Here is a 17,255-nt window from a genome sequence, read left to right on the forward strand (position 1 = left end):
ACATATCCTTAATATGGAATATTAGGAATATAGAGAAAATTCATAATTTTACCATTTAGGAATTAGGACTGTTTTGGCAGATTTCCCTCAGTCTTCTACATGGTTTAATATGGTTGAGGTCCTAGTATAGATAAAGTTTTCTAATCTTACTTTAAAGTAACTTAAATTTTTCTTCATTATCAAGCAAATCAGAAAACAGAGGAAGAACTCATTTAAACACCCATAGTTCCAGGCAACCACTGTTTTTTTTCCTTGGTTTTTTTTTTTTTTTTGAGGAAAATTAGCCCTGAGCTAACTACTGCCAATCCTCTTCCTTTTTGCTGAGGAAGACTGTCCCTGAGCTAACATCCATGCCCATTTTCCTCCACTTTATATGTAGGACGCCTACCACAGCATGGTCTGATGAGTGGTGCCATGTCTGCACCCAGGATCCAAACCGGCGAACCCCAGGCTGCCAAAGCGGAATGTGCGCACTTAACCACTGTGCCACCGGGCCAGCCCCCAGGCAACCACTGTTAACCCTTCAGATAACTTCTCATGTGTGTGGGGTTTTTTTTGTTTTTTACAAAAATCGAATCCCAACACACATATTGTAAACTACCTTTTTAACTTATACATGAATGTTTTACCACAACTCTAGCTTTTCTTCTGCAGCATTATAAGAGCTGCACAGTATTCCTAGCTGTGGATGTTCCATGGTCCATGTAAAATTATTTCCAATTTTTCTTTCTTTAGGCAGCACTGAAATGAACATTTTTTGCAGCTACATTTTTACTTGTTTCTTTTTTATTCAGGATGGGTGGTCTGACTGTTAGGTCAGGGGCTTACACGTTACTGAGGCTTTTGATGTGAGCTTCTAAGCTGACCTCCCAGTAAATTTGTAGCCGTTTACACTGGAGCCATGCAGGAGAGTTCCTGTTTCTCGTACTCTCTCGAGCTCTTCATATTTTAATTTATTTAATCATTGTTAAGTTGATGGGCCAAAAATATAACATTAAAACAATTTTCTAATTGCTGGTGAGTTTGCATATTTTCCTTTGCCTCATTGATCATTTGCATTTCTTTTTTTTTTTTTTCGTCTCCCCAAAGCCCCAGTACATAGTTGTATATCCCAGTTGTAAGTCATTCTACTTCTTCTATTTGGGATGCTACCACAGCATGGCTTGATGAGCGGTGTGTAAGTCCACACCCAGGATCCAAACCAACAAACTCCAGGCCGCCAAAGCAGAGTATATGAACTTAACCACTCAGCCATGGGGCCGGCGCCTGTGTTTCTTCTTTTATGAATTGCCTTTTCATATCCTTAGCCCCTCCCTGTTGGGTTATTCATCTTTTTCCTATTGATCTATGAGTCTTTTAATATATAAATAATATAGCAGATCCTTACGTAAATTGCAGGTGATTTTGCCCACTTTGTTATTCTCGTTTCTTTTCTGTTTTAGAAAATTTTAGCTTTTTTAAAAAAGTTAGCTCCCACCAACTACAGATTGATTGATTGATTGATTTTTGCTGAGGAATATTCTCCCTGAGGTAACATCTGCTGCCATTCTTCCTCTTTTTGTATGTGAGCTGCCGCCACAGCATGGCCACTGATAGACGAGTGGTGTGGATTGGCACCTGGGATCCGAACCTGGGCCACCAAGGCAGAGCACACTGAACTTAACCACTAGGCCACTGGGGCTGGCCCAAATTTAAGCTTTTAAAGAACTTAATCTGTCAGTTTTTCCTTTACGGTTTCTACTTTTGAGATCATGGTTAGCAATCCTTCCCTTGTCCATGATTTTATAAATCTCTCTCTATATTTCCTCTGGTAATTTCATGGCATCATTTTTAATATTTAAACTTTTGATGTGCAGTGTATTTAGTAAACTCTCATACTCATTTTTCCCAAATTTAAAACTTTTGTAAGTATCACTTTGAATGACTGTTAATATTCTGTCAAATGGATATATTTATTACTTAGCGTTATTTACAATAACCAAGATATGGAAGCAAGCTAAGTGTCCATCAATAGACGAATGGATAAAGAAGAAGTGGTGTCTGTGTATACACAGACACACACACACAATGGAATATTACTCACCCATTAAAAAAAATGGAATCTTGCCATTTGCAACAACATGGATGGACCTGGAGGGTACTATGCTAAGTGAAATAAGCCAGACAGAGAAAGACAAACACCATATGGTTTCACTTATATGTAGAATCTAAGAAACAAAACAACAGAAACAGACTCATAGATACAGAGAACAAACTGGTGGTTGCCAGAGGGCGAGCAGGTGGGGAGTCAGGCAGAATAGGTGAAGGGGATTAAGAGGTACAAACTTCCAGTTATAAAATAAATAAGTCATGGAGATGTAATATACAGCGTAGAGAATGTAGTCAATAATATTGTAATGCCTTTGTATGATGGCAAATTACTAGACTTATAATGGCGATCATTTCATAATGTATATAAACATCGAATTACTATGTTGTACACCTGAAACCAACATAATATTGTAAGTCAACTATACTTCAATAAGTTAATTAATTCAATTTAATTTATAGCAGCGAAAAAAGTATCACTTTGAATTCCTGTTTAATATTCTGTCATGTGGATGCACTTAATTTATTCACATTGTTGGGCATTAATTTGTATCTGTGTTTTCAGTACCTAAATGCTAGTGTGGTAAACATCTTTATTCATAAACCTTCACCCACAAATCTTTGATTATTTCTTTAAGGTCCATTCTGGGAGTCATGTTGCTGCGTCAGTGGATATGAACGTTTTTAAGACTGTTGTTACATACTGCCAAATTGTTTTCTGGAAACGTTTGCCAATGATGTATAAGACTGCCCATCGCACTGCAGGGAGAGTTGCTTTTAGACATTATCTTTTTATTGTTTTCCAGAAGTCCGAGTGGATGACAACAACTTGCAATCACGCACTTTATGCTATTTGTGATGTCTTTACCCAGTTTTATGAAGCTTTGAATGAAGTTCTTCTTTCTGATGTATTTGCGCAGTTGCAGTGGTGTGTAAAACAAGGTACTCTGTATGTCTCTAGGCGTTATTTTTCTTGACATAGTCCTTAATGAGAGATTAAGTTTTTCAGTATATGAAAGCATGAATATAATGCCAAGGAGTACAAATGTATAATTTAACTAGTGAAAATGTATATTCTTTTAATTTAATTAGATCATAAAAACAACTTCCCCACCAAATCAGTTTGTAAAGCATTTCTTTAAGATGGGATGTAGTTGTTTTTATGTTTTAAAAGACGTACCTTTATACATTATACTATTCTTTCTGCTTTTGTATGTTTGAAATTTTCTATAATAAGATGTTTTTCAAACTGTGCTATGGGAGTTGAGATCAACAGCTTCATCAATGGACGTTTTTTGTTTGAGTATTTATGTGTTTATTTTGGGTATATCAGAAATAATACCCACGTACTACCTTACACCTGGATTCCATAGATAGTTTTGGCTTAAGATGAGGCTTAATTTACTTAAGTTTTTCAAAAGGTGACTCAGGTTTTTTTTGGTTGGTTTTTTTTTTTTTTTTTTTTTCCTGAGGAAGACTGGCCCTGAGCTAACATCTGTGCCCATCCTTCTCTATTTTATATGTGGGACACCTGCCCCACGGTATGGCTTGATAAGCAGTGTGTAGGTCCATGCCCGGGATCCAAACTGGCAAACCCCAGGCCGCTGCAGCAGAGTGCATGAACTGAACTGCTGTGCCACCAGGGCGGCCCCATGACTCAGTTTTAAAATAAAAGATAAAACAGTTGATACTGATATGGCAAAAACTGGAGATGAAGTGTTTGACTAAATTTTTAGAAACACTGGTCTAATATTTTCCATCTTCTTTTACCATTTCTGGTACAGGAAGCCAGTTAATTAAGTAGCAAAATGTTGACCTTCCTCCATCTCAGCAATAAAACTATGATAAATAATTTTACCTCGTTAGGGCCTACTTTAACTATAAAAATGTTAATACCGTCTGTATCAGTGCTTCTCTTTAAGCCTATATATTTTTTTGTGTAGTCTCCACCTTAGAATATGAAGCATCAGCCATCTGGTGGGAATCAAAAACAGCAATTGAGGTTTAATGATAAATGTTGCTTTATTTTACAGATAATGAGCAGTTGGCTCGATCAGGTACAAATTGCTTAGAAAACTTAGTAATATCCAATGGAGAGAAATTCAGTCCTGCTGTTTGGGATGAAACATGCAATTGTATGTTGGATATTTTTAAAACAACCATCCCGCATGTGTAAGTGTCAGTGTAATTATTGCTATTTACTTCTGTGTTCAGTGGATATCTTAAAGCTCCGGGTTTCCTTTCACATTGATCGTTTTCCTTCTCTTGCATTCCGCTAAGTTTGCTGACATGGAGACCTGCAGGAATGGAGGAAGATTCATCAGAAAAACATTTGGTAGGATTATTATTTTTTTTTTTTTGGTTGTCTTTCTGATATCATGGTAAAAAATTAAGCAGCCTGAAGAGTTTGTGCTTTTCTGATGGAAAGTGAGTAAGAAAGGTTAAGAGCTCTAAAAACATATGAAACCTATTTTTTAGAACGTACAGAAAAGTATTAAGAAAATAAGTCACCTCATCTAATGAAAACCACAGTTTATTTACATTTCTACGTTTTTCTTTATGTGACTGTGTGTATATAACGCACACACATGTGAAATTTGGGCACACGCGACATGTAATGTATTATGTAACAACATTGTGAGCATTTCTCTATATTTTTGTTTATTTAGTGATTTCTTTCCTTTTTTTTTTTTTTTAAATTTTTCCTCCTTCTCCCCAAACCCCCTAAGTACATAGTCGTATATTTTAGTTGTGGGTCCTTCTAGTTGTGGCGTGTGGGACGCCGCGTCAGCATGGCCTGGTGAGCTGGGCCAGGTCTGTGCCCAGGATCTGAACCAGTGAAACCCTGGGCCGCCGAAGCAGAGCGCACAGACTTAACCACTCAGCCATGGGACCAGCTCCCTCTCCATATTTTTAAATATTCTTTGAGAACCGCCTTTTCAGTGGCTGCACATTATTATAATTTACTTAACTAATGCTCCCTTGTTGGACTCTCAGGTCAGTTCTGCGTCTGTTACAGGTAACACTTGGGTGTAATTATCGTCATTTGTTGTTCTCCTAAATAAAGAGTGCTTTCCTCCACACCAGTAAAACAGTGGTGCTTATTTTTTGTGTGAGGCCACATAAAGAAGTTCTAATTCAAGTCTCACTTTAGAATACTTTGGTTTACAGGGGGTTTGTAATATTAACCTCTATTCCCAAATAACTATAAGGCTATTAGATTTTGAAAAGCATTTGGGATATACCAACTTAAAAATGAAGCACATTATTTTTAAACATTTTCTGTTTTTTAACTCTGTCTTCTGCTTTCAACTTGAAAAAAAAAAAGCTAGCTGTCTCACCAGTTTATTTTTGGACTTGATCTCATTAAAAATTTGTCACTCTCGAACAAACAATCCTAAAATTCATATGGGGCAACAAAAGACCGTGAATTGCTAAAGCAATCCTGAGCAAGAAAAACAAAGCCGGCGGAATCACAATCCCCGATTTCAAAACATACTACAAAGCTACAGTGATCAAAACAGCATGGTACTGGTACAAAAACAGGTCCACAGATCAATGGAACAGAATTGAAAGCCCAGAGATAAAACCACACATCTATGGACAGCTAATCTTTGATAAAGGAGCAGAGGGCCTACAATGGAGAAAAGAAAGTCTCTTCAACAAATGGTGCTGGGAAAACTGGACAGCCACATGCAAAAGATTGAAAATTGACCAGTCTTTTTCACCACACACCAAAATAAACTCAAAATGGATCAAAGACCTAAAGATTAGGCCTGAGACAATAAGTCTTTTGGAAGAGAATATAGGCAGTACACTCTTTGACATCAGTTTCAAAAGAATCTTTTCGGACACTGTAACTCCTCAGTTGAGGGAAACAATAGAAAGAATAAACAAATGGGACTTCATCAGACTAAAGAGCTTCTTCAAGGCAAGGGAAAACAGGATTGAAACAAAAAAACAGCTCACTAATTGGGAAAAAATATTCACAAGCCACTTATCTGACAAAGGGTTAATCTCCATAATATACAAAGAACTCACACGGCTTAACAACAAAAAAACAAACAACCCGATCAAAAAATGGGCAGAGGACATGAACAGACATTTCTCAAAAGAAGATATGAATATGGCCAATAGACACATGAAAAGATGTTCATCATCGCTAATCATCAGGGAAATGCAAATCAAAACTACACTAAGATATCACCTTACACCCGTTAGATTGGCAAAAACATCCAAAACCAAGAGTGACAAATGTTGGAGAGGTTGTGGAGAAAAAGGAACCCTCATACACTGTTGGTGGGAATGCAAACTGGTACAACCACTATGGAAAACAGTATGGAGATTTCTCAAAAAGTTAAAATAGAAATACCCTATGACCCAGCCATCCCATTACTGGGTATCTATCCTAAGAACCTGATATCAGAAATCTCAAGAGTCCGTTGCACCCCTATGTTCATCGCAGCATTATTTACAATAGCCAAGACGTGGAACCAGCCTACATGCCCAGAAACTGATGATTGGATAAAGAAGATGTGGTATATATACACAATGGAATACTACTCAGCCATAAAAAAAGACAAAATTGGCCCATTCACAACAACGTGGATGGACCTCGAGGGTATTATGTTAAGCAAAATAAGCCAGTCAGAGAAAGACGAACTCTATATGACTCCACTCATAGGTGGAATTTAGTATATTGATATGGAGATCTGATCGGTGGTTACCAGGGAAAAGGGGGGGTGGGGGGAGGGCACAGAGGGGGAAGTGGTGTACCCACAACATGACTAACAAAAATGTACAACTGAAATCTCACAAGGTTGTAATCTATCATAACATTAATAAAAAAAAAAAAAAAATTTGTCACTCTCACTGATAAATCATGATATATAGAGAAATGCCCTCTAAATTGGAATCAGAAAATGTGAACTCTTAATGGAAGGAATAATTGAAATTCACAGTCTCTCTTGTGCAGCCTTTGAGAAGTGCTACATTAAGCATTCAGGATAATTTTATTTCAAGCTGAGCAAGACCCTTAAATTCAAGTTGGGCGAAGCAGTGTTAAAACAGGCACATCTCTGCTCGGGTACTGAATTGTGGATGAAGAGAAATGGACATTGTGTTTCTCTCTGGCTTACTTTTAGGACGTGGATCTGGACCGCCAGTCTTTGAGCAGCATAGATAAGAATGCCTCGGAGCGAGGCCAGAGCCAGCTCTCCAACCCGACCGATGACAGCTGGAAGGGCAGACCGTACGCAAGTAAGCTGGCTTTTGTTGATGTTGTTATTTATTTATTTTAAATAGGTAACACGTTTACCTGATTCAGGTATTCAGAAGGTGCAAAAGCGTAAACGTGATAAGCCTGTCTTCCACCCTGTGCCTCAGTCTACCAGTCCCTTCCCTGTAGCAGCCAGTGTCACCAGTTTTTTATGTACCTTTCCAGAAACATTTTGTTTATATACAAGCAAATGCATATCCATACACACACATACACATGTATATCCATATTTATGTATCAATTCTCTTCCTTTACTTTTTATATAAATTATAGAATACTGTGCATTATTCCTTTTTCTCTTAATATATCTTAGAGATCATTCAAAATCGGTACCTAAGGAGCTTTCACATTCTTTTATACTATTGTGTCTTATCCCAGGATGTTGATGTACTATTGTTTGCTTAATTGGGTTCCTACTAATGGACATTTATATTATTCCCAATCTTTTTTTTTTTTTTTACAAACAGTACTACACCGAATCACCTACTATATCTGTCATTTGTGAGTTTATCTGTACAATAAATTCCTAGAAATAGGGTTGCTAGATTAACAGATAAGTACACTTGCCATTTGACAGATAATTCCAGATTGCTGCCCACTAAGGTTGTACCTATTTACATGATCTTTGGGAACACCTGGGTGATACTTGGCATCTTTGGAGTAGTTTTCATTTGCAGCTTTCTAGTTATGAGTGAAACTGAGAAGTTTTTCATGTGTTTAAGAACCATTTCTATTTTTTCTATGAATTATCTGTTCATAATCTTTGTTCATTTCATATTGATTGTTGGTCTTTTTTTATTGGCTTGGAGGAGCTCTTTATATGTTAAAGATCCCTTTTCTGTGTATGAGTTTCGAGTTACTTTTACCAGTTTGTCTCTTAATGCTGCTTATGGTGTGTTTTGCTGTCTGTCATTTGAAAAAATAGGTTGAACAGTTGCCATGAGTCAGGCACTATACTGTGTGTTTCATGTGTGTGATCTCATGTAATCCTTACGCTAACCCTTTGAGGAAGTACTCTTTTACATTCGAGTGAACTGGGACTTCAATGACATGACTTGCCAATATGTAGTAGAGTTGGGGTTCAGACACACTTTTAGCTGACTGAGAATCAGAACTTTTCTGGTGTCATTCTGGCCTTTTTTGAAGTTGTGTGCCTGTTGTTTTTCTTCATATAGTCCCACCCTCTTCTCAACATGTCAGGCTGTAGGTGTTCATATTGTTGTTAACTTCTGAAGCACCATGTTAGAAAAAGCCATGTGTGATCACCATTACCTTTTGAAGGCATAAAAAATAGTCACCCTTGAAATCCATTAAAAAGGTGCCATGTTGGAGACTGACGCCCTGTTCCTCAGCAGCTGCAGCACAGCCACTTTCTCTCCAGTGTCCAGTGAGAGCGTGAGCTCTGTTTCCTCATCAGCTCCAGATAAAGAGGTTGGCTTGTGTGTAGGGGGCAAGTGTACATTTCTTTAAATAGAACCACTCTCAGTGCAGCAAAACATCTGTACTCTGAGAGATGCCTGGGACTCAAGACCCTGCTGTTGCTCCAAGGAACGGTGCTCCTTTCTCCCGTCTCCATCTCAGCCCCTGTTCTGGGCATGCCTCACTGAGTGGAGCAGCAGGCAGAGTCTCTTACCCCACTCGTTTTGTTTTCTTCCCTTCTCTTAATTTTTGGTCCAAGATGATGTAATTGAATTGGCATAAGTTATAATATTACAACTTCACTGTCTTCTTTTTCAATTAAAACTTAATGCTGTATAGACAATTTATATGCTTGTGTGTGTGTTTGTGTGTATATATAATTTCACAGCCACTTTCAAAATCTTGAAGGTGACCAAACCTTCTTGTTTTCCATCACTAAATGCTGTATTTAATGTTTTCAACATTCTGATTCTATGACAATAAGTTGAATAAGAAATCTCTACTTTTACTATAGTCAAATCAGCCATCACTTACGAAGTACTTGACATGTGTTGCCCTTGAGCCCAGGGATTAAGAAGATAAAAATGGATGAGACACTAGTCAGAGACTAGTCAGTAGGCAGAAACCACACCAATAATTTGAACAGGGAAAATGCTACATAAAGAATTGTTAACTAGTCAAAGATGGCTAACCAGTAAAAGGTAAAAGAGGACTCTTGAGGGATATAGAAGTAGAAAATGTAGAAAGCAGGTACTACCTCCAGGGCAGACAGCAAGTGATCCAGAACTAAAGACTTAAGTGAGCCCCGCCCCTGTCCCTCAAAACTGAAATTCAGACCTCTGTGGATAGTCTGGCTACCGCAGGAACCTGTAGCCCCGTGTGGTTAGGGCACAGTCGGAAGCTGGTCTGTAGGAGTGGCGGCAGAGAAACTTGCCGGAGGACACGGAACCTGCATAGCTAACCTCCCTTCTTCAGGTCTTTGCTCAAATATCACATTTTCGGAGAGATGCTTCCTGACCAGCTTGTTTAAACTTGCAACCCCACCCAAACACCATCCCTGCCTTATCCCCATCCCTACCTTATGTCATCATCATTTGACATACTATGTCTTGTACTTAGATATCTTGTTTATTGTCAGTCTCTGTCATGGGAGCTGGGATTTTTGTCCAGCTTATTCATGGTTATGCCACAGCATCAAGAACTGTGCCTACCGCATAGTAGGAGCTCAGTGAATATTTATTCATTACTGGCTGAATCATTATTAGGGTTAATCTTTATCATCTAATATAGATCAGAAACTGTTTGCCAGCCTCCTCATCAAGTGTGTGGTCCAGCTGGAATTGATACAGACCATTGACAACATCGTGTTCTACCCTGCAACAAGCAAAAAGGAAGATGCAGAGCACATGGTTGCTGCCCAGGTAATGAGAACAGGCCTCGAGAAGGGCATCCTCGTCCCAGGGGAGCTTGCTCAGATGCAGTGGTGTGCTGGAGCCAGCTTGTCCTGGCTCACAAGAGCCCATCCTGCTCCTCTCTGCCCAACCCCTTGTTCAGTGACATCATATTGGGTAGCTTGAAATTATTGACCACGATGGGAGTATTTACACCACAGAAATCAGTAGACGCTAAAAATTGGTCTCCTTTTTTTTCATTCCCTGGAAAGCCAGTTTACCAGCATACCACTGCTCAGATGCCACCCCTCACTGTGGTGCTTCGAAACAAGACTGTTATTAATCACAGAGACTATTCCTCGTAACTCATCTACAGTTTAACCATAAATAACTGAGAAGGAAAATATGTGGATAAAGATACTAGTTTTTCCTTCAGAAAGCTCACTTTTTTGTTTTGTATATGCAGTCTTCTGTATATACAGTATTCTTGGAAACCAAGAATTGAGTGTCCAAAAGTTGGGCAGTAACCTTACACCTTGGGTTGCAAACTGCAGTGCTTGTGGGCGGCAGAGCCTGTGAGCCGATGTGGCAGGCCAGGTGGCACTGTGAGGAACAGGGCGCTCCAGCCCAGCCAAAGCACAGCCAGCTCCCTCCCCACTCCAGCGGCTGTTGCTGTTGGGTGGGTCAAGTCGTGATGCTCTTCCCGTGTTTCAAGAGGAGTCAGAGTTAAGACTTTTTCTTGTTGGAAATCTCCTGTTTATTAAATACTGTAATTACTGATGAACAAAATACGTCTGTGGGCCAGATCCAGCCCAAAGGCTGTCCTTTTTTGTTTTTTTAGTTTTTAAGTGTATAATTCAGTGATTTTAGTATATTTACAAAGTGGTGCAGACATCCCTACTGTCTAATTCCAGAATATGTCTTTCACTGTGGAAGGGAACACCCTAGCCATTAGCAGTCACCCTTTATTCCTTCCTTGCCCCAGCCCTTGGCAACCACTCATGTACTTTCTGTCTCTATGGATTTGCCTCATCTGGATATTTCATATTAATGGAATCATACAACATGTAAGCTTTTGTGTCTGGCTTCTTTCACTCATCATAATATTTTCCAGGTTCATTTATGTTGTAGCATATATATATCAATACTTCACAATTTTTCATATTTATATATGACTTAATTTTCCATTGTATGGCTCTACCACATACTGTTTATCCATCCCTCAGTTCATGGACATTTGGGTTGTTTCCATCGTCCGGCTATTATGAATAATTCTGCTATGAACATTTATATACAAGTTTTTATGTGGACTTTTTTTTTTTGGTGAGAAAGATTCTCCCTGAGCTAACATCTGTTGTCAATCTTCCTCTTTTTTTCGCTTGTGGATGGTCAGCCCTGAGCTAACATCTGTGCCAGTCTTCCTCTATTTTGTATGTGGGATGCCTCCACAGCATGGCTGATGAGTGGAGCAGGTCTGCACCCAGGATCTGAACCCACAAACCTGGCCACTGAAGCGGAGCACACAGAACTTTAACCACTCAGCGATGGGGCCCACCCCTTGGACATATGTTTTTAACTCTCTTGAGTATATACCTAGAATTGGAATTGCTGAGTCACGTGGTAACTCTGTGTGTACCTTTGTGAGGAACTACCAGACTGTTTCCCAAAGCAGGGGCACTATGTTTACCTTCCCGTCAGCAGTGTATGCAGGTTCCAGTCTCTTCACATCCTCACCGATGCTTGTTATTGTCTTTTAAAAAAATTATTATAACCCAGTGGGTGTGAAGTGGTATCTCATTGTGGTTTTGAATTCCATTTCCCTAATGACTAATGATTTTGAGCATCATTTTTGCTTATTCGCCATTTGTGTGTCTTTGGAGAAATGTCTGTCAAATCTTTTGCCCATTTTTACATTGGGTTATTTATCTTATTGTTGAATTGTAAGATATTTAAGATATATTCTGGATACTAGTCCCTTGTCAGACAGATTTGCAGCTATTTCTCCCATTCCGTACATTGTCTTTCAGTTACTTGATGGTGTCCTTTGAAATACAAACGTTTTTAATTTTGATGAATTCCAAGTTACTATTTTTTGTCACTTGTACTTTTAGTGTTATATCTAAGAAAGCATTGCCTACTTCAAGGTCACAAAGATTTAGGCCTATGTTTTCTTTTAAGAGTTTTATAATTTTAGCTCTCACATTTAGGTCTTTGATCCATTTTTGAGTTTTCTTTTGTATGTAATAGGAAATAGGGAGTCTGCCTTCATTCTTTTGCACATAGATATCCAGTTGTCCCAGCAACATTTGTTGTAAAGATTTTTTCCCCCAGTGACTTGTTTTGGCACCCATGCTGGAAATCACTTGACCATAAATATAAGGAGTTATTTCTGGACTCTCAGTTCTGTTCCATTGATCTATAGGTCTGTCTTTATGCCAGTACTACACTCTCTTGATTCCTGTAGCTTTTTAGTAAGTTTTAAAATTGAGAAGTGTGTCTTCCAACTTTGTCCCTTTTTTTCCAAGATTATTTTGGCTGTTCTGTGCCATTTGCATTTCCATATAAATTTTAGGATCAGCTTGTCAATTTTTGCAAAGAAGTCAGCTGGGGTTTTGATAAGGATTGTGTTGACTCTCTAGATCAATTTGGATAATGCTGCACACACTGCCTTTTGTAACTTCTGGCTTATAAGGGGAGTGGGGTCCACTCCTAGAGAGCTCAAGAAATGTAAAATCCCTAATTATGTCTCACAGGCAACACGTTCGATAAAAACTCCTAGCCTTTCTTACATGTTTTTCTGGGGTTTTTGCTTCACATTTGAAAACACATTTGTTCAACTTCCTAAGTTCATTAGTCACTTGATGAGGCTAAAGAAGCCACTTGGCTTTGTTTAACTGTTTCTTTTAGTGAGTGTGTTTTGAGACTCACACCTTCTGTCACACATATTGCAGTTCGATTTTTTCATCTTCCAATTTCTTTGTAAAATAAAATAGAGGACAGTGCAATCCTGTAGTAAAATTATTGGAGAACTACATACTCCTGTTCACGCAGTGAAGACAGTACTGACAAAACTGAAACTTGGGCCGGCAAAGCCAACCATCATGCAGAAGCTCACTATTTTCTCTCACCAGCCACTGAGCAAGAGACTAAATGGGAAAATAGTTCAGGGTGTTGAGGAATGAAGTGTATCTTACACAGAAGAGGACTTCTGGAGAGTTCTGACTGCCTTTATCTGATAGTACAATGTCTCAAACCACTCCGTCTTCTTTACTTAGCCCTCTTATTCTCCCCTCCCTAGCAAGACACGCTGGATGCAGATATCCACATAGAGACAGAGAATCAGGGCATGTACAAGTGCATGTCCTCCCAGCACCTCTTCAAGCTGTTGGACTGCTTGCAGGAGTCCCATTCATTCTCAAAGGCCTTCAACTCCAATTACGAGCAGCGGACTGTCCTGTGGCGAGCAGGTAAGGCCACACAGCGGATATGACAGGTGGCCACACTGGTCATCCTAAAACGTTAAAGCTGTTGGGAAATTCCTGATATTGTCAACATAGCTGGAATAACTTACCAGATATTTTCATGCTTGAGGAAGAAAGAAGGGAAGTGCTGGATAGATTTCATGCCGGTACCAGGAGTATTACCTGGCACAGGGAGATCCTCAGTAAGTGTTTGAAGGAAAAACAAACTGACAGTTAGAGACTTGAATTGATGTAGCAAGTCGAGAAATTTGACATTAGATTAAACTTGTATAGTTAACTATGATGACAAAAATACGTGACATGAAAGTGTGGTAGTCTAGGAGAAACAGAAAACGTTTATACATTTTCTGAGGCTTTTAGGGGTTCTCTGTCTTCCCCACCTCCAAAAATAAATACGTAAATCCTGGGGCGACGGTAGGAGTCTGATTTTTTGAACTTTCTCCAAAATGATGCTTTATATAATTTTTTATTGTTACCATTACTTTTTCTTCCCCAATGCCTATTTCATCCCACAATTTTAAAACGTCGTTTTTCTCTAGGACTTTAAACCATCTGGATGTTTTACGTCTTTGCCTGTAATGAGGTTTTGCCTATGAGAGTGGTTTACACGTTTCTGTGGCTGATTGGTACTGTTTTGTTTAAGAAAATGTGTTGTTATATGTGCTTTGTGAAAAAAAAATCTGGCAACTTAGAAATGTGCTAGAATTCTTAAGAGCTGTTACACTTGAGAAGATGAAACACATGGCTTCAGCAGCCAGTGAGCAGTGTCGAATGGAGAACAGTTCCGGGCATTGAGAATGAAGTGTGTCTGGAGGATGAGTTGTCATGACTGCGTTTTCTGGTGTCACAGTTGAGCTGTGTCAAGATGTGAGATGTTTCAGTATTTCCTAAAGTAGCTAGGTTAGGCTCCCACATGATTTCTCAGCATTATCCTAGAAGTGTGCCCTGTTTATATGACTATCTGATCTCCAGGTTTTAAGGGCAAGTCTAAACCCAATCTTCTAAAACAAGAAACCAGCAGCCTGGCCTGTTGTTTGAGGATCCTGTTTCGAATGTATGTCGATGAGAACCGCAGGGATTCCTGGGCAGAAATACAGCAGCGACTTTTAACGTAAGAATATTGGTTTCCAATTAAATGTCTTGTCTGTAATACGCAAAATACATCACAACCATACTGTGAATTGAAAGGGTAGGAGAAAAATGCTACATGCTGATGCCCTCTCAAACTGTTTTCCTTTTTGTTTTTTCCTTCCATTTAGTGACTCTTCTGTTTCACTTTTCTTCATGCCCTGAAGAGAGCAAGGCCTCATTTCTTTCATTCCTAAACTTCTTAAGGCACAGAAACCTGGGCAGTGAAATGAGCTCAGAGTCAACAGGCCTGGAGTGAAGTCCTCGCTAGGTTCTCTTTAGAGCGCTGTCAGCTCCAATGTCCCATCATTCCTTCCTTCCGAGAGGAACGTATGAGAATCATACTGATACTGGCTTGCACTTACTTTGACTGTGGGGAAAGGCAGCAATGGAGAAACAGTGGGAGGCCATTGAGAAAGCCCAGACAGAAGAGCAGGGCTTTGCCACCCAGCTTCTTGGGCAACTGTGAGCAAGATGCTTATGTTTGAGCCTCCTTTTATTCCTTTATGATTTAAAAACAGATACGCATTGCTGCTCCTGTGCAACCGTATGATAAGACCCGCACTCTCCTGCACCGCTCGTGGGGAGTGTACAGTGACGGGACCTTTCTGGAAATCAGGTGGCATTATATATCAGGAGCCTTAAAGTGTTCACTCTTTCTTTGAGTCAGTAATTTCACTGTTATCGAATCTACTTAAGAAAATATCTTAGAAATAGGAACCAGGATTTCCACTCAGAGTACTCACTACGGACTTATTTATAAAGAGAAACTATTTAAAATAGCTCAACTGTGGAATGGATAACTCAATTATGATATATCCTGTGATAGGATGTTATGCAGGGGTTAGAAATGAAGTTTTTTGGCTTTTAACATTGTCTAAATTTCAGGTCACCCTTATTATATTTCAGTTTCTGTGTAGATTGCATCTTGTTCACCACCAACAGACTAGTTTTTATCTGTCACCGTACACATGTGCCCCATACCCCTTTTGCCCTCCCTCCACCCCCTTTTCCTCTGGTAACCACTAATCCAGTCTCCTTATCTATGTGTTTGTTTATCCTCTACGTATGAGTGAGATCATACAGTATTTGTCTTTCTCTGTCTATTTCGCTTAGCATAATACCCTCAAGCTCCATCCATGTTGTCGCAAATGGCACAATTTTGTCTTTTTCTATGGCTGAATAGTAAAAGTGAAATTTTTAAAGAATAATTTTCCTTGATGTGGAAGTCAATAAGTTTTACCACAAAAAAAGCAGGATGTAAAAAAGTGTATATGTATACTTAGGATTTTCAGCAATGTTTTTTTAAAATCATAGACATAGAAGCTGGAAGGAAATATGCCAAAATATTGTCATGTGTCCCTTAGGATGATGGAGTTATGGGTATTTTTTTCTCCTTTATAATTTTATACACTTTTCAGTCATCTTACAATGAGAATATATGACTAACAAGTCATACACTGAAAAAAGAATTAATTAAAATGGACATGAGTAGCTTATTTCAACTCAAACTAAGCCCAAAAGAGAATTACCTACATAGTCTCATAGAGTTTCTCTAAAGGAGATACATAAATGTTAAGTTTTTAGCGTAACATGTTAAAAAAAAATAGCAGTTGTATGTGATGTGAGAAGAGAAAGTCAGTGTGTAATTAACTATTGATAATAAGCTCTTCTGCCCTTTGTGCTGAAGACAGTGTTTGAGCCCCACACACATACCAGGTCTGAGCTAAGCTAACATTGAACGTGCTTACTTCATTTAATCTTCACAACAGCCCCTTGAGTTTGGTACAAATGTTTATCCCCATTTTACAGCTGAGAAATCTGAGTCTCAGCAATTTGCTCAACCTGCACAGCTCCTGCAGGTGCTCAATAAACATTCATTGCAAGAATAGAGTTCTCTTGGGGCCAGCCCGGTTTCATAACGGTTAAGTTCATGCATTCCGGCAACCCAGGGTTCACAGGTTCAGATCCCAGGTGTGGACCTGGCACTGCTCGTCAAGCCACGCTGTGGTGGCATCCCACATAAAATAGAGGACAATTGGTACAGATGTCAGTTCAGTGACAGTCTTCCTCAAGCAAAAAGAGGAAGATTGGCAACAGATGTTAGCTCAGGGCCAGTCTTCCTCACCAAAAAAGAAAAGAAAAAAGGAATAGCGTTCTCCACTCTGGGAGAGTGCGAGATGTTGATCTGCTGTTGTGTCCCCTTGATTCTTCCAGCGTGTGCAGTGAGGCTCTTGCCTATTTCATCACGGTGAATTCTGAAAGCCATCGGGAGGCCTGGACGAGTCTCCTGTTGTTACTTCTAACAAAAACCCTCAAAATAAACGATGAAAAGGTATAAACAAGTAAACTCTGATGTCTCTGCTAGGACATAGGTTTGGGTTGGCTTTTTACCCAGAGTAGCTATTTCTGAAGTAGCTATTTTCTCAATTTTTCCAAGGATGGTTACGTAACTAGCACCATTCTAGA

General features: G+C 39.2%; 1 protein-coding gene across 2 annotated transcripts in view; it reads left to right on the forward strand.

The window, feature by feature from the left end:
- ARFGEF2 (ADP ribosylation factor guanine nucleotide exchange factor 2) overlaps positions 1 to 17,255 on the forward strand; it is a 106,157-nt gene that overhangs the window by 84,589 nt on the left and 4,313 nt on the right. For both annotated transcript variants that reach the window (XM_005604772.4, XM_070246888.1), the window contains exons 31-38: positions 2,895 to 3,030; positions 4,122 to 4,260; positions 4,369 to 4,423; positions 7,233 to 7,347; positions 10,076 to 10,206; positions 13,475 to 13,643; positions 14,631 to 14,769; positions 17,004 to 17,121. In XM_005604772.4, the coding sequence (XP_005604829.2) occupies positions 2,895 to 3,030; positions 4,122 to 4,260; positions 4,369 to 4,423; positions 7,233 to 7,347; positions 10,076 to 10,206; positions 13,475 to 13,643; positions 14,631 to 14,769; positions 17,004 to 17,121 (1,002 nt within the window). The remainder of the gene's footprint in view (positions 1 to 2,894; positions 3,031 to 4,121; positions 4,261 to 4,368; positions 4,424 to 7,232; positions 7,348 to 10,075; positions 10,207 to 13,474; positions 13,644 to 14,630; positions 14,770 to 17,003; positions 17,122 to 17,255) is intronic.

This window comes from Equus caballus, chromosome 22, assembly GCF_041296265.1.
Source record: "Equus caballus isolate H_3958 breed thoroughbred chromosome 22, TB-T2T, whole genome shotgun sequence".
Lineage (NCBI taxonomy): Eukaryota > Metazoa > Chordata > Mammalia > Perissodactyla > Equidae > Equus > Equus caballus.